This window comes from Alosa sapidissima, chromosome 17 (assembly GCF_018492685.1).
Source record: "Alosa sapidissima isolate fAloSap1 chromosome 17, fAloSap1.pri, whole genome shotgun sequence".
NCBI classification, from domain to species: Eukaryota; Metazoa; Chordata; class Actinopteri; order Clupeiformes; family Clupeidae; genus Alosa; species Alosa sapidissima.
Window position 1 is genome coordinate 30,437,699 of NC_055973.1, and position 23,190 is coordinate 30,460,888.

At 42.8% G+C, this 23,190-nt stretch overlaps 1 protein-coding gene across 3 annotated transcripts in view; it reads left to right on the plus strand.

Moving 5' to 3' along the window:
* Window positions 1–23,190, plus strand: part of si:dkey-225n22.4 (collagen alpha-1(XXI) chain) — a 61,647-nt gene that overhangs the window by 27,069 nt on the left and 11,388 nt on the right. For all 3 annotated transcript variants that reach the window (XR_006024460.1, XM_042067201.1, XM_042067200.1), the window contains exons 16-22: window positions 3,959–4,012; window positions 10,142–10,186; window positions 10,549–10,602; window positions 12,480–12,533; window positions 21,563–21,616; window positions 22,143–22,214; window positions 22,507–22,542. Coding sequence is in view for 2 of the 3 variants with exons in the window: in XM_042067201.1 (XP_041923135.1) it covers window positions 3,959–4,012; window positions 10,142–10,186; window positions 10,549–10,602; window positions 12,480–12,533; window positions 21,563–21,616; window positions 22,143–22,214; window positions 22,507–22,542 (369 nt within the window). In the remaining variant the exon portion in view is untranslated. The remainder of the gene's footprint in view (window positions 1–3,958; window positions 4,013–10,141; window positions 10,187–10,548; window positions 10,603–12,479; window positions 12,534–21,562; window positions 21,617–22,142; window positions 22,215–22,506; window positions 22,543–23,190) is intronic.

Consider the following 23,190-nt stretch of genomic DNA (forward strand, 5'->3'; position numbering starts at 1 on the left):
CCCCTTGAGGAGAGAAATGACTGGGTCTGTGGCTGTGAGTGGTCACTACTCCCCTAGTCACTGCTGTGAGTGGACACTACTCCCCTAGTGACTCCTGTGAGTGGACACTACTCCCCTAGTGACTGCTGGGTCTGTGGATGTGAGTGGTCACTACTCCCCTAGTCACTGCTGGCCTGTTGTGAGTGGACACTACTCCCCTAGTGACTGCTGTGATTGGACACTACTCCCCTAGTGACCGCTGGGTCTGTGGCTGTGAGTGGACACTACTCCCCTGTGGAGGTGTGTGTGTGTGTGTGTATGTCATTTGGAGGTGTGTGTGTGTGTGTGTGTGTGTATGTCATTTGGAGAGGTGTGTGTGTGTGTGTGTGTGTGTGTGTGTGTGTGTATGTCATTTGGAGGTGTGTGTATGTCATTTGGAGAGATGTGTGTGTGTGTGTGTGTGTGTGTGTGTGTGTCATTTGGAGAGGTGTGTGTGTGTGAGTGTGAGTGTGTATGTCATTTGGAGAGGTGTGTGTGTGTGTGTGTGTCTGTCTGTGTGTGTGTGTGTGTACTGTATGTCATTTGGAGAGGTGTGTGTATGTTATTTGGAGGTGTGTGTGTGTGTGTGTGTGTGTGTGTATGTGTGTATGTCATTTGGAGAGGTGTGTGTGTGTGTGTGTGTATGTCATTTGGAGGTGTGTGTGTGTATGTCATTTGGAGAGGTATGTGTGTGTGTGTGTGTCATTTGGAGAGGTGTGTGAGTGTGTATGTCATTTGGAGAGGTGTGTGTGTGTGTCTGTCTGTGTGTGTATGTCATTTGGAGAGGTGTGTGTGTGTGTGTGTGTGTATGTGTGTGTGTGTATGTCATTTGGAGAGGTGCGTGTGTGTGTGTGTGTGTGTGTATGTTATTTGGAGGTGTGTGTGTGTGTGTGTGTATGTCATTTGGAGAGGTGTGTGTGTGTGTGTGAGTGTGAGTGTGTATGTCATTTGGAGAGGTGTGTGTGTGTGTCTGTGTGTGTGTGTGTGTGTGTGTGTGTGTGTATGTCATTTGAAGAGGTGTGTGTGTGTATGTCATTTGGAGGTGTGTGTGTGTGTGTGTGTGTGTGTATGTCATTTGGAGGTGTGTGTGTGTATGTCATTTCGAGGTGTGTGTGTGTGTGTGTGTGTGTGTGTCATTTGGAGAGGTGTGTGTGTGTGTGTGTGTGTGTGTCATTTGGAGAGGTGTGTGTGTGTGAGTGTGAGTGTGTATGTCATTTGGAGAGGTGTGTGTGTGTGAGTGTGAGTGTGTATGTCATTTGGAGAGGTGTGGTCCCTTAGCTGCCAGTCTCTGAGGTGGCGTGTGTAAACAGGAGTGGGACTCGGCTGGGCACTGTGTAATAAAGCCAACACTGTGTCCACCTCAGCTCTAAACTGAGTCTGAATGGCACAACCCAGAAAGAGAGAGAGAGATGGGGGGAGAGAGAGACAGAGAGATGGACAGAGAGAGAGAGACAGAGATGGACAGAGTGTGTCTGGTGAAGGTTAAAAGGGAGAAAGAGTAAGATAGAGAGATCTTACCTGTGTGTGTGTATGAAGGGGGGTGGGTATGTGTGTGTGTGTGTGTGTGTGTGTGTGCGTGTGTGTGTTTGTTTGTGTGTGTGTGTGTGTGTTTGTGAATGGTGGCCTTTGTGTAGCCTTTGTGTTCTGGAACAGAAGCAGAAGCACAGTGTGATCGCGTTGCTCCATTTGTCGGCCAAAATCAATGTTTGGGCCGACTTGATTAAAAAGCAGTGAGAAGTCCGATACATGGAAGAGGGCTTCCCACAACTCAGCCACTGTGGACAAGCTTGGAAGCAAAAAAGTGAAAATGTTTATAAAAGAGTTTAGCGACTGGAAGAAGTAAACAAACACGGGCATCTCACCAGAACGGCTCGAGGTGGATGTTTCCTGAGACCGATGGAATAGTGGCGTCACATTCCAATTCATGTGAGAGAAAAAAGACGTTGAGTTTTGGGTTCACTGAGAGTTTTAGTACAAACGCGTTTGAACTCAGAGTGTGCTACAGAAGTACCATATTTATGTTATACTTTAACGTCATGAATGGGTTTTCAGTTTCAGTCAGATTATTGTTCCTAAAGGCACATTTCAACAACGGTGCATTTAGCATTTCACTTAACTCAATTTGTGCAGGCAGACACAGAGGCAGTTTAAAGGACTGTCAGATGGGTCTGCTGTGTACGTAATGTCCAGTTGCGACGTATCACTTTCACGCTGTGACTTACTGTATATTGATTGACCTCTCACAGCATGTTCAACAGAACGACGGCATTTTTCGAGGTCTCACTCGTCAGGCACTGTTTCCATACGTTCAGCTGCCTTTCCTCTGTTGCTGCTCTAACTCCACCACACACACACACACCGACACACACACACACACCGACACACACACACACACACACGTTCAGCTGCCTTTCCTCTGCTCCTGCTCTAACTCCACCAGCCCACATGCGTCTGACACGTGTGCTTTGCTCCTACATCGGCACAATGTTCAAAACAGTGGCGTCTGTGGTGTTGTGTTATCAAGCTTGAACATGTGCTATCTAAAGTGAGGTCAATGATGGAAATCAAAAACAAAAAGCCAAGTCTTTGCACAATGCAAGTGATTCCATGTGCACCCCACATATTGTGCATGGTTGTGAAAAGCTGAGCGCTCAGCTGATGCTGTGATGCGCAACAGTAGCTGGATATCAATAGTGAAATGAGCGAATAAAAACACTTGTAGCCGACTCTTTGCCACCCCTTGCATAATAAAAGCCTTTGCTGCTTGCATGTTTTTTTATATGTTAAATGAGGCAGGGCACTTCAAAAGAGCTTACTCGTGGCAAAGTTTAATAAGCTCTTTTCCTCACCACTGCTTCTTGTAACGCAGACACATTTAGCCGTTAACCCACATTTGCTCCTGGCAAAGCCGTTTTCAAGTGCGAGTGAGTCCACTCTTTGAGAGTGACACAACACTTGATATATTGTGATCCGTTGAAAGGCCTGTTGCTTCACTATCCATCAACCCAGTGTCGGAACGAGGTAGGGAAATGCAGAAAAACATGTGGCTGTATAACTGCCTCGAGGTCACATAATTAAGATAAAGTGATGCTTCATTATGTATTTAGCGTAAGATTTGTGTTGTTGTCTTCTGTGATGGTCGGGCCGTATGTGTTGGAGGTTGGTGTGGCCAGAGGAGCCTCCTGTCCTCACCCCAGCGAGAGCCATAATGAGTGTTTTCACCTCTCCAGTCTCCCAGAGGACCAGACTTCTCCTGGACTAAGCTGGGCCAACGTCGCTTCCCCAGCTGGCCTGCTTACCTGCGGTCTGTCTGAGATGCTATGGTTCTGATCCACATCTCGCTGCGGCCCGTCTGAGATGCCATGGTTTGGTTCTAGACTGCTGTCTGAGGTTTCAGACGGGTCACATGAATTCCAGTCACTCCTGACCAGGTTGTTGTGGGTCATGGAGATGTCGTGTAATGATCACCACGACCTGCCATCAGAATCCCAGCTTTTGGGAAGAGTCCCATACGGCCAAAACAAGTTTATTTTTATTTTCAAGTTTATTTTGTGGAGGCGCTGAAAGAGAACGGTCTGTGGGTGTGTGAAATATCTTCCGCTATATATGTTGGAGTGCCTCAGCTGCAGCCACAGAAGCTGGTTCCTATGGACGCCACCTTTAAAGCCTCTGGCAAGAGCCTCAGACAGAATAGCTGACCATAATGTTCGACACTTAACAAAATTCAGCGTTTTAGTCTCATGATTTAGTAGGAGTATCTGGACATTTCTGAGAATGGGACTGCAGGCCACCCCTATACTGACAGGAAATCACACACACACACACACACACACTGAAATAACTCATTCACCTCAGGAGGAGGCGAGACACTGAAGCACCTCTTGGAATGAATCGCTAGATTTGAGTAATCTGATTACTGCGTGGCTTTTCTGTTCCGCAGGGTGATAAAGGGGAACGCGGGTTGCCAGGTCCTGATGGGACGCAAGGAGTGCCGGTAAGTCATCTCTGAGTGCCGGTAAGTCATCTCTGAGTGCCGGTAAGTCATCTCTGATGGCGGCCGTGAAGAGGACACAGAGGTCCACACTGTTCCATTACACAGAAGTCATAAACAGTCTTTCAACAGCATTTCTCTCCATGCAGTCTTACACCATGTCCTAACCGGACGCGACGTGAGCTAGCATTAGCAATAAAACCCCTTCAAATACATTGTTTTCCATTGGAGTGTCCTGACTGCAAGCGATGCGAGCAGCGCGACGCAACGCGACGGTAACTTTTGTCGGACGCCCGGTCTCTATTTTCTTTCTGTCGCTCGCTTTGCTCTGCTGTTTTGATTGAGAAACACGACACAATAGAAGGACTTATTTAACGGACTCCGTGTAGACAGATAGCATTGACAGTCACTCGCTCGGATCCTGTTAGGACATGGTGTTAGAGACACTTCGAGATGTTTCAGCTGTCTGTTCAACAGGTGCAGCCATACAGATGGCACCACCTCTGCAATGAGCTATACAGTATGTTTGAGTGCATTTGGAGAAAGACAAGACTGCTCCCCGAGCACCGCTGTTGTAGCAGGCAGCTCACTGCGCTGGGATTAGTGTGTGCTTCACCTCACTGTGTGTCACTAACGGATTGGGATAAATGCAGAGACCAAATTTCCCTCACGGGATCAAAAGAGTATACTTAAACTTAATTAGCTGATTAGATCGCTTCTCAGGTAGACATTTCTGTATTATAAATTCTTTAGGTTACAATTTACTTGACAGTGTCGACATAAGAGTGACATGACACTGTCATGAACGTGTCATAAACAAGTCATAAACGTTTATGACATAACACTTCTGCCATTAAGTGTCATTCGGTTTTTGTCATAAGTTAGGGTTAGCATTAGGGTTAGGGCTTAGGGTTAGAGTTAGGGTTAGGGTAAAGGTTAGGATTAGGGTTAGGGTTCATGTGTCATGACAGTGTCATGTGTTAATGACAGTGTCATGTCACTCTTATGTCGATACTGTCAAGTAAAGTGTTACCATTCTTTATTCTAATATTTTGATATATTGGATTTTTTATTTCCATGAGCTGAAAACCATAATCACCAAGATTAGAACAAAAAGAAAAGGTCTTGAAATATTCAACTTTATGTGTAATGAATCTAGATTATGAAAGTTTCACTTTTTGAATAACTTACGGACAAAAAATGAACTTGCCCTGAAACAGTTATTTAATGTTTAACGTGTCATGTTTGTTTTCATTGAAATGTACTGAAGTATTAACAGTTGCAATGGTGTCTGCATGGAGATGAGAGGACGTGAGGAAGCTTGTGCTATAAACAGGCACCCAGCTTGTGTTGGTCAGGCTCCAAACAGCACTTTACAAAACCGCAATGTTTACAAAGCATCCTGCCACCAGCAGCCTTCACAGCAGGCTGCAGCCGCCCTATGCCAGACCAGGAAAACAGGAGCCAGCATAGTCAACAGGAGAGAAGAGCATACCTTTGGTACTCCAAACACTCTTCCATCTCTTCAAAGAACCATCCGGAAATTAGGCTCATCGGGATTTTTATCTGGGCCAAAACATCCGGACCCTGTCCCAAAAAACTCAGACTGCCACCATTTTCTGAGGTGCCACGATGTTTAGTGATTATTTTAAGAAGTCTTTAAGAAGATTGTTTCTCTACATTTTAGTGTCACTCCCAGGGAAAAAACAGTGTTGTAAACGACTTCAACAGATACTGCAGGGGCTTTGGGTCTCGTCCAGGCTTGTTTGCACTCGGTTTAACCACAGGTGTCTTGAAAATCACAATGATCTTGACGAGGGCTGGGCAGCATCTGCAGTGAGTTAACACTCGCCTTGTTTTCCACACGAGCCCTTAGAAGAGGGATCTGTTAAACAAACCGCAGGTTGTGATACTGAGAAGCATTAGCAATAGTCAGTGCGACAGCTTTGTTTCCTGTGCTGTGGAAGCCATGTTAGTGCTGTGTGTGTGTGGGTGCATGTGTGTGGATGTGCGTGATTATGAGTGTGTATGTGTGCCTGTGTGTTTATGCATGTTTTTTTGTGTTTGTGCGTCAGTGTGTGTGTGTATGTGTGTGTGTGTATGTTTGTGTGTGTGTGTAGACCCTGGGAGTTTGGTATTCTCATTAGTTGCTCCCACTCGTTTTATGAACCTCTCCTCAGCTTGGCCTGTCTGCTTTAATTGTCTCCACTTCCCAACACCCAAACTGGAGCGAGAAACCAACAACCAACTGAAAGACACCAGAACTGTATTTTGCAATGGGGATTAGCACTGTCAACACCCTGCACCCTTGTTCAGCCACCCTCCATGGAAGGCGTCAGGATGCTTTCCCATGCTAAAGGGAGTCACCGGCTTGTTGATCTTGCAGATATTGGAGTACAGTAATAGCCAGTAAGGGATTATCCAGACACTGAGGCCAAATATGCTCAAATGACATGGGTCACTGGAACCACTGGGAACCCCCTATGACATCAGGTCGCCATTGTAATTGTAACCTGGTAACAGGGACGCAATGCATGGATGGGTGGGATGGGCAGCTGTGTGTCCATCTCTGATGATCACCTCCTGAGGCAGTGCTTTCTGGTGCTGTTAGACACAGTATCACACACGGCCTCAGTAGCCAAGAGAGGGGCTCTGAACAGGAAGAGAGGGGCTCTGAACAGGAAGAGAGGGGCTTTGAACAGGAAGAGAGGTGCTCTGAACAGGAAGAGAGGGGCATTGAACAGGAAGAAAGGGGCTCTGAACAGGAAGAGAGGGGCTTTGAACAGGAGGAGAGGGGCTTTGAACAGGAAGAAAGGGGCTCTGAACAGGAAGAGAGCTTTGAACAGGAAGAGAGGGGCTCTAGACAGGAAGAAAGGGGTTTTGAACAGGAAGAGAGGGGCTCTGAACAGAAAGAGAGCTTTGAACAGGAAGAGAGGGGCTCTAGACAGGAAGAGAGGGGCTTTGAACAGGAAGAGAGGGGCTCTGAACAGGAAGAGAGGGGCTCTGAACAGGAAGGCAGCAAGGACTCCCCTCTGATCAGATGAGCAGCAAAGACTCCCCTCTGATCAGATGAGGCATTAATGCCAGATGGTGTTCTAGAGGAGAGAAGGGAGAGAAAGAGTACCACTTCAAAATCCTCCAACCTGTCCTCATTCTTTCACTCTCTCCATCTCTCTCTCCCTCTCTCCCCCCCTCTCTCTCTCTCTCTTGCCCTTGCTATTTCCTCTTGCTTTCTCACACATACCCTTTCTTTGTTTTTCACACATACCCTTTCTTTGTTTTTTCTTATTCTCTCTCTTCCTCTCTCATTCTCTTTTTTCTTCCTCCTCTCCTTCCCTCTTTCTTTGTATCTCTTTCCCTTTATTTTATTTCTCTTTCTCATGCTCTCTCTAACTCTCGCTCGCTCGTGTAGGAAAACTATCACAGGCAGGGACATGTCTACGGGGGGGGGAGAGCATCGTGAGCAAAGTCCTCGTCGCACCGCCTTTGCTTTCCAAAGATATTAGCGGCTAGCTGCTTTTATAAACAGTTCACGATAAATTTAACATTGAATTTACATGAAATGTAATCATGTTTACATTTTGCACACAACTCAGCGTCCATCTCCACACCCATTACTCTCAGTGGAATATCTCAACACATGGCATGGCTTTCCATACTAAACAATAAACAATAAACATAGCAAGCAGCACGTTTAACCCTTGTGCATGCCTCCCTTTTGTATTGCGGGGAAAGAGGAGTTGATACTATGCCGCTCATAAAACAACTGTGTTTGACAGTGGGCCTGAAATCATAAATTCACATCATGTCATAAGCTATTTATTTACAAATAAAATAACACAGAGAAACTTACCGCTACTGCCTGACCCTGTGTGTTTTGATTAATCTAGTTCATCATATGAAACAATTTTATTCCACTTGTACTTGTTTTGAGCATTTAAACTAATTACATAGAAAACATAATGAATATTCTTATGCATTATGCACTATTGTCCACTAGCCTAAAACCGTGAGACTGAAGCCTAATTACTCTCACGTTCTTAAAATGACAAGCGCTCAATTTGACCTTCACGCCACCAATAGCCTACAATGTAATGTCATTAAAGATAAACGTCAGTCAAAATAAAAATCATGTGAAATATTTAAATTACTAAATGTCAAGTAGTCTTTGATCTCCATGGTTGTGATTTGGCTCCTGAATTAAATCAAATAAAAAAAGTATCAACATTCTTCATTAGTCTCGTTATTATCGGTATCAATGCAATCATTTTGACACTAAACACTAAAACACTTAAAGATATATTCTATCGAGTATCTTTTCTTTTCCATTGGATATGACTGACACTCCAAAAAAGAATGCATGAAAAAAATAGATAGATAGATGTTCTGTAGGCTACATATGAATCTGTAAACAATTATTATTGTAATGGATTTGAGTTGGATCGGTCTACTGTACAACACCATAACAAATAGCACTGGGAAACCCTACATATTATTATATTTTATTCATCTGGTTCTAACAACTAACAAAATGTTTATATATGTAGGGTAGGCTAGGGGCCCTGTGTATCTGCCAAGGGGTCTGCACTAAAGGATTGTGTTTTATACCTGTTGTATACCTTTTGTGCCCATTTAGCTATTTTTGTTGCCCCCCAAATAAGCCAAATACCCACCCAAAGGTGACATCCTGGCAACCCTGTTTGTTTAATCCACAGTACTCCCAGCTCTGCAGTAATGTGTTACGTGTTTAATCGTCTGGAGACAGACCCGTATAGAACAGGGGGGCTGAGAGCGGTGAGTGTCTCTGGAGACATGTTCTTGAGAGGACTGTTCAGCGGGTGGATATTTATGACCCGTGTGCTCAGTAGCAGTTTGAGTGGGGGCTTTTGCATTACTGTCTGATGTTGTGGCTCCATGGCTGCTGGTATTGTGTTGATGGATTGGGGCGGATGCTGGGCCCCCCCCCCCCCCCCCACGTATAGCACCACTTCCCCCCACGTATACCCACGCATTCGCCCCCACGTATAGCACCACTCTGCTGACAAAGAAGCAAGGTCCCGTAAGAGAGTTTCTCAAACATAATTCCAATAAAAACAGTATTGAAGTAGCACTCCCCAGATCCCTCCAGAGATGTCCTGTGGGACTAGTAGGCAGTGCTATGTGTCCTGTGGGGCTAGTAGGTAGTGCTATGTGTCCTGTGGGACTAGTAGGTAGTGCTATGTGTCCTGTGAGACTAGTAGGTACTGTATTTGCTATGTGTCCTGTGGGAGTAGTAGGTACTGTAGTGCTATGTGTCCTGTGGGGCTAGTAGGTACTGTAGTGCTATGTGTCCTGTGGGAGTACTGTAGTGCTATGTGTCCTGTGGGGCTAGTAGGTAGTGCTATGTGGGTGCCGTTCATTGTCAGAGATGCCTTTAAGCTGAGAATTGGCAGAGCATCAAGTGATTCTGTGTCAATCCAAAACCCTGTTCTACATATTGTTTTCTATTCACATGTTTTATCTTCAAAATGTTTAATGAAATGTAATTTTCAACATAATGACAAGCCTGCTAGACAAGGCGGTTTTATTCAGACATCTTAAAAGGAAGCAATAAAAAAGCACTCTGGCAGGAGCTCTCTCAGGCCTATTTTCTTTGACAGACCATCACTGCATGCTAACGCTGCCCTCTTTTCAATTGGTATTAAATAAGGTGACTGTCAGATTCAAGTGGAGAAGGGCTTATGTGGAAGTGAGGATGGGGATGGGGGGGTGGGGGTGGAGACATTTCCAATTTGATGAAGTGAAAAAAAACCCACAGCTGTCCCGCTCAGGTGCCTAGTGACTGCTGACACGGGGTGCACGCTGCATATCACTGCTTTTTCTTGGCAGACTCTCCCGTCTGAAAATGACTTTAGCAGAGCATGTGATTAAATTGTAGGGGGGCAACTCCGCAGTTGTAACAAGAGAAGCTGTTCATGATTAATTGGGGGAATAAGGGGTTTGGGGGTTGTGTGTGTGTGTGTGTGTGGGTGTGTGTGTGGGTTTGTGTGTGTATGTTTGTGTGTGTGTGTGGGGGGGGGGGGGTCAGTGCAGTGCAGTGTAACACCAGGAGGATGTAATGGAGTGCATGTGTGTTGGCTGTGTCATCCGCAGGGCATTCGAGGTCTTCCTGGACAAGCTGGCCAAACTGGACCTCAGGTAAGTCGGACCCCAGACTCCGCCCCTCAGATCAGGTAGTCAGACCCCAGACTCCGCCCCTCAGATCAGGTAGTCGGACTCCAGACTCCGGCCCTCAGATCAGGTAGTTATGTGGCTGGGACTGACGTTGGAGATTGACATTCAAACAGTCACTTAATTTGGGGTCAGTGTGTTTGGATAGACTCCACTCTAGAGAGTGAAGCCAGGCATCATGAGTAAGAAGCACATGATGGTGTGGCGTGCTGGACATGTCGGCTCCAGTGTCCTGATGAAAGAGAAGACCGGTGTGATGTTAAGTGCCATACTGTAGTGGATTCAGTGTCCTGTCCAGGGATCTGAAGGTTTCTGCTGTTTGTCCACAGGGGGAGAAAGGACCCCAAGGAGAGATGGGGACACTCGGGCCTAAAGGACCTCCGGTAAGAGAACCACACACACTGCAACAGCAGTACATCATGACACCTAGAACACATGGCACCTGAGAAGTTGAAAGGTATGCCTAGTTAGTAACTATGACAATTAATTTGTCTCTGGACCCTAAGGCTGATCACCAGTCTAACACTGCTGTGATAATGTTTGGAACAATCAAACTGCTGTTGTGTGAGTCAAACACCATAAGTGTTTGTTATGGTGTTGTGTTGTTCAAAGTCTACTGTAGGCTGCCTTTGAGGAGAGAGGCATTAGGTTGGCCTCTGCTGGTCAGTTGGAGGAACAGCCAGTTTGGTTGAATCTCAAGCGGATCTATTGCTGCCATCTGTTGGTGTGCAGGTGTAGTGCAGGCTAAACTATGTTGTAAAGGTGAAACAATCATAACTCTCAAGAACACAAAACACTGAAAATAGCAGATCATTCATTTTTTGAAAAATACATTTAAGTAAGGAGGGAATATTGATTAATGATATTAATAGAATATGTTTGTATTTGCAATTAGTATCACTTTTTTTTTTACAAAACTACCCATTTAATCCTATTTCCACACACACACACACACCACACCTGTTTACTATGCCTCAATGGAGCATGAAACCTCAGATTGGAGAAGGCCTCACTATCATTGCCTACCACAGCGTACCACTTTCACAAAAAATAGATCTCTGCTATTAACTCTCACATTGAACAAGCCCTTCAGACCACACAATAATCTGCCCAATGATAGATATTATGGCTTCAGAACAAGCCCTTCAGACCACACAATAATCTACCCAATAATATTATGACTTCAGACCACACAATAATCTGCCCAATAATATTATGACTTCAGAACAAGCCCCTAGCTTCAGACCACACAATAATCTGCCCAAATTATGACTTCAAAATGTTTTGTTTTGAAATGTGCACAAGGATGCAAAGTCATAAGCTATTAATAATTCAACCACAATTAATAATTCAGCAGATTAGGATCAATTGTGTGCTTTAGTACGAAATCTCATAGCTTCAAAATGTACTCAAACATTGCCTTCCCCAAAACTGACATCGATTTGCGTTTTACTGTTGTTCCCACAGTATGTCACAGCATGTCACAGAGTGTGGAACCCTGTTGTTGGGGAGCAGTGTGAAGCACATTGCTAAGACGAGCACATCCCCATGTTATTGCACAGGGTCTATAGCACATCCCCATGTACAGGGTCTATAGCACGTCCCTGTGTTATTGCACAGGGTCTTTTTAAACAAACAAATGTCAAAATGTCAAAGCTAGGGCTAAAGGTATACAGTAACTTACACACACCAGAGCGCTCAGAGAGTTTGGCGAAATGAGGTTCTGGACTAGCTAAATGAGTTAGCGCCTCTTCTGGACTAGCTAAATGAGTTAGCACCTCTTCTGGACTAGCTAAATAAATTAGCACCTCTTCTGGACTAGCTAAATGAGTTAGCATGGACTAGCTAAATGAGTTAGCATGGACTAGCTAAATGAGTTAGCACCTCTTCTGTACTAGCTAAATGAGTTAGCACCTCTTCTGTACTAGCTAAATAAGTTAGCACCTCTTCTGGACTAGCTAAATGAGTTAGCATGGACTAGCTAAATGAGTTAGCACCTCTTCTGTACTAGCTAAATGAGTTAGCACCTCTTCTGTACTAGCTAAATGAGTTAGCACCTCTTCTGTACTAGCTAAATGAGTTAGCACCTCTTCTGTACTAGCTAAATGAGTTAGCATGGACTAGCTAAATGAGTTAGCACCTCTTCTGGACTAGCTAAATAAGTTAGCACCTCTTCTGGACTAGCTAAATGAGTTAGCATGGACTAGCTAAATGAGTTAGCACCTCTTCCATGATCATTTCTTCTCTCTGTTTTCCTCAGGGGGCTGGAGGCCCAGTGGGCCCACCTGGACTGGACGGCCCTGAGGGACCAAAGGTGAGTCTGGCATTATGGGAAGAAAGCCGCCACCGCTATCCGCTACTTCACTAATGCTACAGCCACTGGGGACATACCTAGGCTATCTAGACATATCAAAAAATACAAAAAAGAATGCGCACATCCAGATTCAAACAGGTGCTGGACCAGAATACTTCAGATATATCTAGATATAGATATACCCAGAGGAAACTTTTTCTTCTCATTTGTATCCCTTCTGTTGCTAAGGAGGCAAAATGGTGATTCTCTTTTAAGGATCATTTAAGTATTACTTTTGTCACAATTATTTCTCCTAATTTTGCCTTAGGAGAAATAAAACAAGCAAAAGATGAGACACATACCAATAAGACAAGTAGGAGTCACATAAGAGATATTAGTTTGAGAAGCAGGAGAAGTACAGGTGATCTCTTATATGTTTGAGTGTAGTCTCACTTACAACTTGTTTCTCCTTAGGAGAAATAATAGAGCAGATGGAGTCACATAAGAGATATAAGTTTTAGAAGCAGGAGAAATACGGGAGATCTCTTATATGTTTGAGTGTAGTCTCATTTACAACTTGTTTCTCCTTAGGAGAAATAATAGAGCAAATGAGGAGACATTGCAATGAGAAACTGTTGAGAAGTAGGAGTTACAATTGACATATCAGTTTGAGGGTCAAAAAATAGGGCACTCCATAGCATTTCAAACTTTTATTTTATAAAACAAAGCAAAACAGTTGTACTTTAAAAATGGACTTTAAGCAATGGGAGCTTGCACAGTTGCACTTTAAAATGGACTTCAAGCAATGGAAGCATGTTAATGCCTTGATATGTTCTTTTTAAAAATTGTGTATTCTTATTTTTTATTTTTTTGTCTGTGTGAGTGTGTATGTGAGTATTATTTTTAAAAGCTGCACAAGCAAATTGCATTGTATGGACCAACTGCACAATGACAATTTAAGTCTATCTATAAATCATACAACATGGAGAAATGAACTAATAAACAATAACATAAACAAACTGAACTTGTGCCAAAGCTTGCCATACTGTGTACAATGGTGGATGAAAGCGTGGGCTGGTCAATCTGCGTCTTTTATCCTGGTGGTGGAACCAACCAAAGGGAGGAGGGAGAGAAGAGCAGAAAATAGAACATTGTTAGTTTGTGAGCCACTCAAAAATACAAAGTAAGACATTTGTTTGACCGTCTGCTTTCATAACTGTGGGAATTTTGATACAGCACAAAGATCAGACACACCTTATTAATCACTTAAACACAGAATGGGGGATGTGATAGCTACCACTCACATTTGCTATATGTTGCCCAATTGAAAAACAGATTGTATTGATATATTTGTCAAGCTTAAACAAGTTTGTTGAATTCCCTCACCTCATCTAGTGAGTAAACTGTATTGTCAGGCTAGGATTAACCCCTATCCAGCTTACCACTAGGCAAAACCTTGTTTTGGTTGGACTAAGCCTATTCAGTGTAAAAAAAGAATGGGCATCTGAAAATAGTTTAGTTCAGAGTCCTGATGTCAAAAAAGTAATTTGGGCAATTTATTTTGTCATCTGGGAGCTGGCTCCATAGTCAGAACGCATAACAACTAAATGCAGTGTTGCCTTGTTTAGTTCTGATAGTGGGTTTCAACAGGAACATTTCTCCTGTGATCAGTGAGGTTTAAGTGATGAGTATTGCTGAAACATGTCACACAGTCTCATTGAAGGGCAAATCTGGTGTAAACTGATTCAAAGCCTTGTTGTTCGAGCTCACCAGGCACTGTCCAAAGGACAAAGAACAATAAAATGTGTCATAACCTAGACAAGTTATAGACAAGAAAGTAAAGCTGACTCAATATGGCAAAAAAGCCTTCGGTATCTTCTTTCCATTACAGGGTTTCCTCAGGTTTGACCACCCCAAATAAGACTTTTTTTAAGACCACTTACATGAAAATTAAGACCTACATCACACCCATTATGCGGTTGTAAAACACCAGATCAAATCCATAATGACAATTAAAACAACACTTCCCCATGATGTGCTGTCCTCTCCTTTCGACTGATTATGTTGATTCATTGCTGCCGGTGCGAAAACCCAAAGTATTGTTTGCGCATATCCTAAGAAATTAGACTAGTGTAGTTGCCACGATACTAAAATTATTGTTTCGATACCGATACCACATCAAGAATTTCGATACTTCTTCGATAATTCTTAAAAAATGTATTTGATTTGGGGGCCCAGACCACCTTGACATCATCAGTAATATTGAATATAGTGTTATCATTCACACCAGTGGGCATCCTAGATTCTGCTTGACTCTTTCCACACACACGGAAAATTATGGCTTATTTCATATGTTTCTATTTCATATACCTTCGAATTCATATAAAGTGTACAGTTAATGTATAGTATTTTTTAATCTGCATAATTACTATTAATCTGCTTAATTGCTAAACATATTTAGTCATTTGAATACTTAATATTTATTTTTAAACTATTACACCTAGGCAAATTTTAATGTGGTGTGTAGGCCTAGGTGTAATTGAGTGTTTGTCACTTTAAGAAATACGTGAGTAATTACTGTAGCCTTCAGTCTCACGGTTTTAGGCTAGTGAGTAATAGTTGCACATAATGCATAAGGATATGTGGATGCAATTCATTGTTGTCTGTCATTAGATAAAATAAATGTAAATAAAAAACTATCAAGTTCATAGAAGGGATCATGTTCAATAATGATTTTAGCACTAATTACGAATGACATACATGACCTGAGCTAGCAGAATTAGTTAGCAAGGAGCTCAACACTAAATTAGACGATCTCTGATGTTAATCAACCCCCTGTTGAATTTTCACATTGTTGTTGTTTTTTCCTAGCCTAGAAATCTAGACGCACCCTAGCGGCGGCAAATTAATTTTCTCAGCCTGTACGTCTAGTATCAAACCATAGGGATTTCTATTGGCTGACGCCGTGGACGTCATCCAATCACAGCGCTCTATTTTGTTAGAGAGTCTTAAGGCGGGCTTAACAGGATGGCGACAGTCCTGCGACAGTGAACAACAAGGAAAGGTGGCTATGGCAAACGAAGAGCGGTTGTTTGAATCGGCGTTGGCGTCAACTTTGGAGGAGTTGGACTTGTGCTTTTCTTTGAAAGTTGAGCAACACAATGCATTTAAGTCATTCCTTTCGAAGAAGGATGTATTTGCCGTTTTGCCAACCGGATACGGATATGGTCGTAGCGCTGGCCTATTGCATGCCTAGGCAGTTTGAAAGACAATTCTCTGCCTGTCCCTTGGATTAAGCGAGGTGAATGGCTTGATTCCAGACTATACATTTCAATGATAGAGGATGGCCCGCCAGGCTAGTTTTTTCCCCCATTTCACCTTGCTTGCAGGCTAGTATAATTAAAATTGAAGACCTTCGTTTAAAAAATTAAGACTTTGGCAACGGAATTTAAGACTTTTTCAGACCTTAATTAAGGAACATGACATTTAAGACCGTTTAAAGACTTTTAAGACCCCGCGGCTACCCTGCATTATGTCAGGAATACCAAAAGTACTTCTATACGGCTCTGGGCTATACTTCCCTGTCCATAACTCAGAATTGGCTGTGCCACATTTTCTTTTTCCTATGAATAGCACACAGTGATTTCCAACAAGAGCTATGGATCAATTCATACTTAAAGATTTGTCCTTTAAGTGATTTGTAAACAAGGAGTGCTTTAGGGTCAATCCGGTAAATCAAAGACAATGACTCAATATTACATCTAAATTAGCCCAAAACATTTAGCTCTGATCACTCAAGAGACACTGACAATTGTCAAGAACAAAAACAAAATACAGAAAATACAGTATACACCAGGGGTATTCAATTAATCTTCAGCGAGGTCGTTATGGAAAATTTCCTCAAGCAAAGGTCCGGAGCATCATAATGTTTAGGCTATGTATATGTATGTATGTATAATATATATACAGGGGCGGAGCCAGAGGGGTGGCTCCGGGTGGCACAGGCCACCCTTGAGATTCGATTGGCCACCCCAAATCCTAGTCTACGATTGGCCATTAACATGGTGTAAGGCGGGACCTTTCTTGATGCACTTGCAGCAGTGTGAAGTGTCAGACGTCAGAAATGTAAGTGGCAAACACACTTGCCTTTATTGGCCTGCGGCACAATTGAACTGCGGAACGAAAGGTTTCCCCGATCAGGAAATACTCCTTAATACGCAACTTTGTGTAGGCTTAACAGAGGTAGCCTAAATATCGTGCCTATGACGATGACAGCTTTAAAAAAAAAAAAACATTTATTTCACTTGTCTCGCTGGATTGAAGGCAGAATGTGGGCTGTTGCGCAAATAGATGAATGAGGGTCGGGAGATTCCGTTAACAAAAACCTAAAGTTTTGCTAACATTTTCTCCATTATTATCGTAAAATATGTCTCCATGCAGGGCAGGGCTGGTTCTAACCTAGGCTAGGCTACTATATTTGGGTGGGCTGGTAGAAATTTTGGGTGGGCAACATAGCAAAGCTGTCAAATTGGATCAAAACTAACATAAACACAAAACAATCAGTACTACCTAGCTTGAGTTGCTGCAGCCAACAGCCAGGGATAGGCAGTATGTCTGATACATGTATGTAAAATACAAAATAGTATGTTGTCATTTTTATTTTATTTAGTTGGAAAAAAATGGCATCATATTTTGTATCAAAATACTTTATAGGTTTGTAGTTTAAAAATAGTGCCAAATTATTTTGGTAAAACCAATAACCTACTTTTGGTGATGTGATTATAAAAGTGCAAAACAATGAATGCAGCACTGGTGCTGACTTGTAATTTGCCCAGAGTTGTTGTGATCAGAATATTGAGATTCAGGTAGATAAGTTTCTTGAGAACTTTAGTCATCCAATTCAAACACATGGAACCGGTTATGTGGTTGCCCTGCAAGAAGTTGCACCATGTGCAACGTGCACAATGTTTGCACACATCCACAATACACTCCTTCATACCAACCTCAAGTTTCTTGAGAACTTTAAAGTTCTCAAGAAACTGATGATTAATCATCTACTCGGAAGACATGGAACCGGTTATGGTTGCCCTGCAACAAGTTACCCCACGTGAAAATTTGACCAGACTTGTTGTGATCATAATATTGAGATTCAGGAAGATGAAATTGCTCACATACACAATACACTCCTTCATACCAACCTCAAGTTTCTTGAGAAAATATACAAATTATTCAAATTATTGTAACAGCTACAAAAATAGATGGCCATAGAGTGGGGGAAATGTCTTGGATGAGTATATTTTGTATATCTTCATTTACAGTAATATAATAAAATTGATTATATTTTCATGTCCCCATGATGGAATTTGTTTTAGAACAGCATAGCCCAGTGACGGACAACTTAGATAATTAACTTTAATATGTTTGTATTAAATTTAATTCAAATACAAAGACATTTTATGTGAGAGTAAGGCATTTGTGTTTTTTTGTCCTTCAATGTATGAGTATGGTGTTTGCATCTGGTTTCCCTAATGTATTTGTGCTAATTTCACATCTTGAGCCTGTTTCTGTTTATCTGGATGTTTTGCCTCATGCCACCCTTGAATCAGTGCCTCACTAGTGCCACCCTTGTTAAAAATTTCTAGAATCGCCACTGTGTATATATAATATTAGGATAGATGGATGGAGCCTAGTTGTAGATAGATAGATAGATAGATAGATACTTTATTGATCCCCAAGGGGAAATTCAAGAAGATTGTAGGCATAGGCCTAAAGTTTAATGTGAAATAAAATAAGTAGCCTAAAAGGCAACATTCGAAATGAGGAGAAATAAGCCAAGATAAGAGTGATTGGGGAGAAAAACTGAGTAGCCTTGGCTATTTTAAAGATCTTAACGTGAACTTAAAATAACATTTGAGCTGAGACCAGGCTGGTTCCTTGAACCCAAGTTTAATTTATTTATTTTATTTTTTTTATGTTGACCCGAAATCCTGGAAACCCAGGAACATCACGTTATTGGGCAGTGAATGCATGTCGGCTTAACTAGATTGTGGTGGATCAATCATATTGCCTTCTTAAATCGTAAAATATTCTGTGGTCTCAGTTCACTGTTGAATGGGCCTAGCCTACCCTATGCTTGCTCAATATGCTTTGTCTAGTAGAGGTGCTTCAAATTGGCGCTTTTAAAAATCGCCTGTCTCAGAATAGAAGAGGTCCAGGGCAATTCTGCGCAAAACGGTCACATCCATATTTAGCCTAGTTGGCGTTACGGACGTGACAGTTTTGCGTGGTATTGCCCCCGTATCGTTATATAAAGCTCTGTTCTCGCTGTCTAGCTTCCTCCTCTTTGAGCAATCGATGATTTGAAAATAACTTACTTATCGTTAACTTAGATATCCATCTGATTGTTTCTCGTCCCGTCTCCTCTCCTCGCTCGTTTCAGGCTATCAGTCTCTTCCCCATAGTAGGCTACTTTACTCTCTGACTCGACTTTATCAGAATTCACAGATTTCACTGGCTGAGTAGCAGCAAGCGAAATGATGGTTCCTGAAGCTCCTGAAGTAAATGCTGTTACAATATGCTGTAATTTATAGCAGGTTAAACAAAAGTGAGAACATATTGTGGGGAAAAATATACTTACCATTTTGGTACGCTGTTTGTTCAGCAATTTGATCTGATGGTCTAGCGTAGTCTTCCGATTTTTTAAGAAGCTGCCGGCCTCTTTTCAGTGGAATTGAGCTGGAACCAGTTTAAACCAGGGGCAATAATGTTAGCTTCGTCATCTTGACTGACATCCCAAAGACATTTTAAAATTCCGTGCATTTTGGCTACAGCATGGCTTAACACCATTCAAAACATACAGACTAAAGCTGTATAAGGCAAAGTAAGCTAGCAACGTTAAATTGTCTAACGTTAGCTTTATATACAAGCGGCACAGCCAGTGATCTAACTTACAAGTAGCTAACATTAACTAGCTAGCTAACTTTATGTGCTGCTTCATCAGGTTGTTCAATGATATATTGAGTCTAAAAATATGCAAGAACGTTAGCAAATTACCAAAATATTAATGTACCTTCTCTGAGTTTTCGTGGTGGCAAGTTCTGCACAATCCTTCATACCCACACACCGTTTCACTTGGTTTCACTGGGCGCCAAATCTAGACTGCATTTTCTGGTAGGAGTCTTCTGCACGTGAGTTTGTCACGTCCAACCATCATAGACCTCTGGAGGTCTGGATGAGCATTACATTAGTTTCACTTAGAGAGCTCTCTGATGGATAAGCCTGAGTAAAATATGAGATATATAAATTGAGCAAGTCTGAGTATTGTATAAGCCTTTGCTAAGATCTCTTTTGTAAATCAAAAAAGGACTAAACTGAGATGACTAGAATGAGAACGGTTCAAGCTTGTGAAGAGATCTCTTTTACAGAACTGATGGAGCCTAATCTGAGATTTACCAAAAAGATCAAAATGAGAATCGCATGAGTTTACAGAGAGAGCTCTCTGGTGGATCAGCCTGAGTAAAATATGAGATATATAAATTAGACAACACTGAGCATTATTTAAAATATTGATGAGATCTCATTTGTATATTAAAGGGAGTCTACACTGAGATAACTCTTTTGCTCCAGAGACAAACCTGAGAAGCGCGAGACAAAAGCAATAATCTCATTTTTATATCACTGTGATCTCATTATTGTCTAGGAGAAACAATTGAGAAAGAGAGGAGCTCTCATTTTAACACTTTCTTTCCTCTGGGTATCTGAATGTTTGATATAGATACCTAGATATAGATATATCTATAGGTTACAGATATAGATATATCTGTAGGTTTGATATGTCTAGATATATCTACAGTAGACATATCAAACCTACACAAAGCCTTAACTCAGGGGTATACTGTAAGTTAAGTGATGCTACGATAGCAGTTAAGTGATATATTTGTAAAACTAGGCTTTCAGCTCAGATCTGTGCGCATTCTCGGTGTTGGGATGATGTTGGCCAATCGTGAAACGTGGAGACGCACAAGACCGCTTTAATTAAAAAACGATTACTTCCGCATTTATAAGCGATTGCGTAATCTACACTGCGGACTAGTGTCTAGCCTATAACATCAGATACATCGATTGTCATCAGATGTTATATGGTATGCACGTCCATAGTGGCATATTTGCACGCACAACACTGTTAAAGCGCCTGCGAGATCCAAAATGTTTGTAGAGGCAGAGCTCCACCTGTAAGATATATGACAGAATCCTACACGTGAGATAACTTTGTTTTTCAAGATAATTAATTGGTCAGTAGGCGGTGGTTTTACACGATTTGAGCTATAACTTAGCAAACTTAGGTTTGGTTGGCCGCATAAGACACCATGGTGATACAGCGACACTAAAACAGAGCCACTTTCGTGTCACAGCATACCCTGGCTTAGAGCGCAACATACCTTGCTAACCCACTAATTGAGATTCGTAGTATAGCCCACAGGTCCACTGAGAGCGTGTTCTTAACTGAAGTGAATGTGTTGTTGTTCTTTGAGAGTGTTCTAAACTGAAGTGAATGTGTACTGCACTCTATGCAGCTGAATTTTGTTGTGCATAGAGTGTATTGTTGTTCTTTGTCAGGCTCCTTAGAACTTCCTAATGAACAGAACTTTGATGAGTGCAGAGTGTGTGTGTCGCACTGCCCTCAGACCCACTCTGCAAGCTCAACCTGGTGTTTAGTTTAGTTTCTCTGTGTGTTTTGTATCTGATGTAATATGTGCATGGGGATGGAGAGGACAAACAGGATAAAACCAGAGAGAGGAATACCTCAGGGACATGTGGGGTTTCTGTAGTGTTGTGAGCATGACTCATTCTGGGAATTCAGGGACACGTGGGGTTTCTGGAGTGCTGTGAGCAGAACTTATTCTGGGAATTTAGAGGAGCGACATGTGACAAGTGAACCCATCCATTCACCCACCATGTAATTCATTCATTCATTCATTCTCTCTAAATATTAATGTCTACACATGATGCTGTGTGTGTGTGTGTGTGTGTGTGTGTGTGTGTGTGTGCAGGGCACGCCTGGTGATCCTGGTGCAGCTGGGACTCCTGGAGAGTCAGGTCCCAAGGTGAGTGCATCCCTGACCTCCTGACCCCATCACCATCCCAGCATGCGCCCTTGACCTCTTGACCTCCTGACCCCATCACCATCCCAGCATGCGTCCGTGTTATTCGGCCTCCTCTTCAGTTCTCTTGTTTGTATTTTCCAAAGGCCCTGTGCTCTCCTGTCCCCATCCTCTACTCCTCTTGTCTTCTTGATTTTGTTCTCGTTTCTCATTTGTTTTTCCTCATGGTAATGATTCCCTCTCAGCTGAACACAACACAAACACAACACAAACACAACACAAACACAGCACAACACAGCACAGCACAGCACAAGACAACACAACACAACAGCACAGCACAGCACAAGACAAGACAAGACAAGACAAGACAACAACACAACACAGCACAACAAAACACACCACACAGCACAGCACAGCACAACACAACACATCACACCACAGCACACCACACCACACCACACCACACAACACAACACAAACTCAGTCTCTCTAAGCTGAAAACAACAAAAGCATTTCTCTTACACTCTAGGGCATGAAAGGAGAGGCGGGGTTTCCAGGGTTACAAGGACCAATGGGACTGCCTGGGTTCAAAGGCCATAAGGTAGGGGGCACACACACACACACACACACACAACTTCACTGACTCACTGGCACATTAGATGGGCATCAGTCAGTGTGTGGCATTGTGCCGTGGAGACACTTTCATGCAGGCGGAATAGAGCTCTCTGCAAACACTGCACAATAAAGTTGTTTACAATTTACAATTTAATACACAATTTCTGAATCCCTTATAATTGGTCGTATTGTTATAAGTTCTCCTTGCCTGTGTCACCATCATTCATGGAGAGAAATTAGTGTGTTGTCATGAGTGATCATTTCCTGCCTCATTCCAGGGAGAGCCAGGTGAAGAGGGCCCTCGAGGAGATCAGGTACGTTCATAATGATTCTGCTCTTTTGAATTGTCTACACGGATACAACAATACTGACATTTCAAACAAGGCCAACGAGAGCAGATTCATGTGTGAAGTCACCAAGCAAAGAGTGATGGTAGTCAACCGTGCACGGCCTCTTTGCAAGCAGAGTGAGCGTGATATTGCTCATTGCGCTCATTGAACCGTTCACATTGTTTTTCCTGGGATGAAGTAATGTCATTATGTGTTGCACAAGAGGTGTGAAATGAACACGGAGCTCGCTGCCTCGCTCATTTGGAGGATTTTTGTTAGATGAGGGGAACGGCTACTGAGAGCTAGACTTCGCTTTCCCCTTCAGTCGTGCCGTCTTGTCGAATGGCTCCGTATGGTTCTCCGCCCCGAGGGAAAAGCATTGGCAAATCGACCACACGTATTTAGTAATGTGTGATTTTTACGGTAATTAGCACCTTTTACCTGCCTGTTATCCCATTTGTGGAGCGAGCACCTAGGAGCAGGGGCAAGGGGGGGGCAAAAGAGAACAGGCAGGGGGGCAAAAGAGAAGGGGGGGGCAAAAGAGAAGAGGCGGGGGGGCAAAAGAGAAGAGGCGGGGGGGCAAAATAAAAGAGAGCAGGGGGGCAAAAGAGAGCAGGGGGGGCAAAAGAGAGC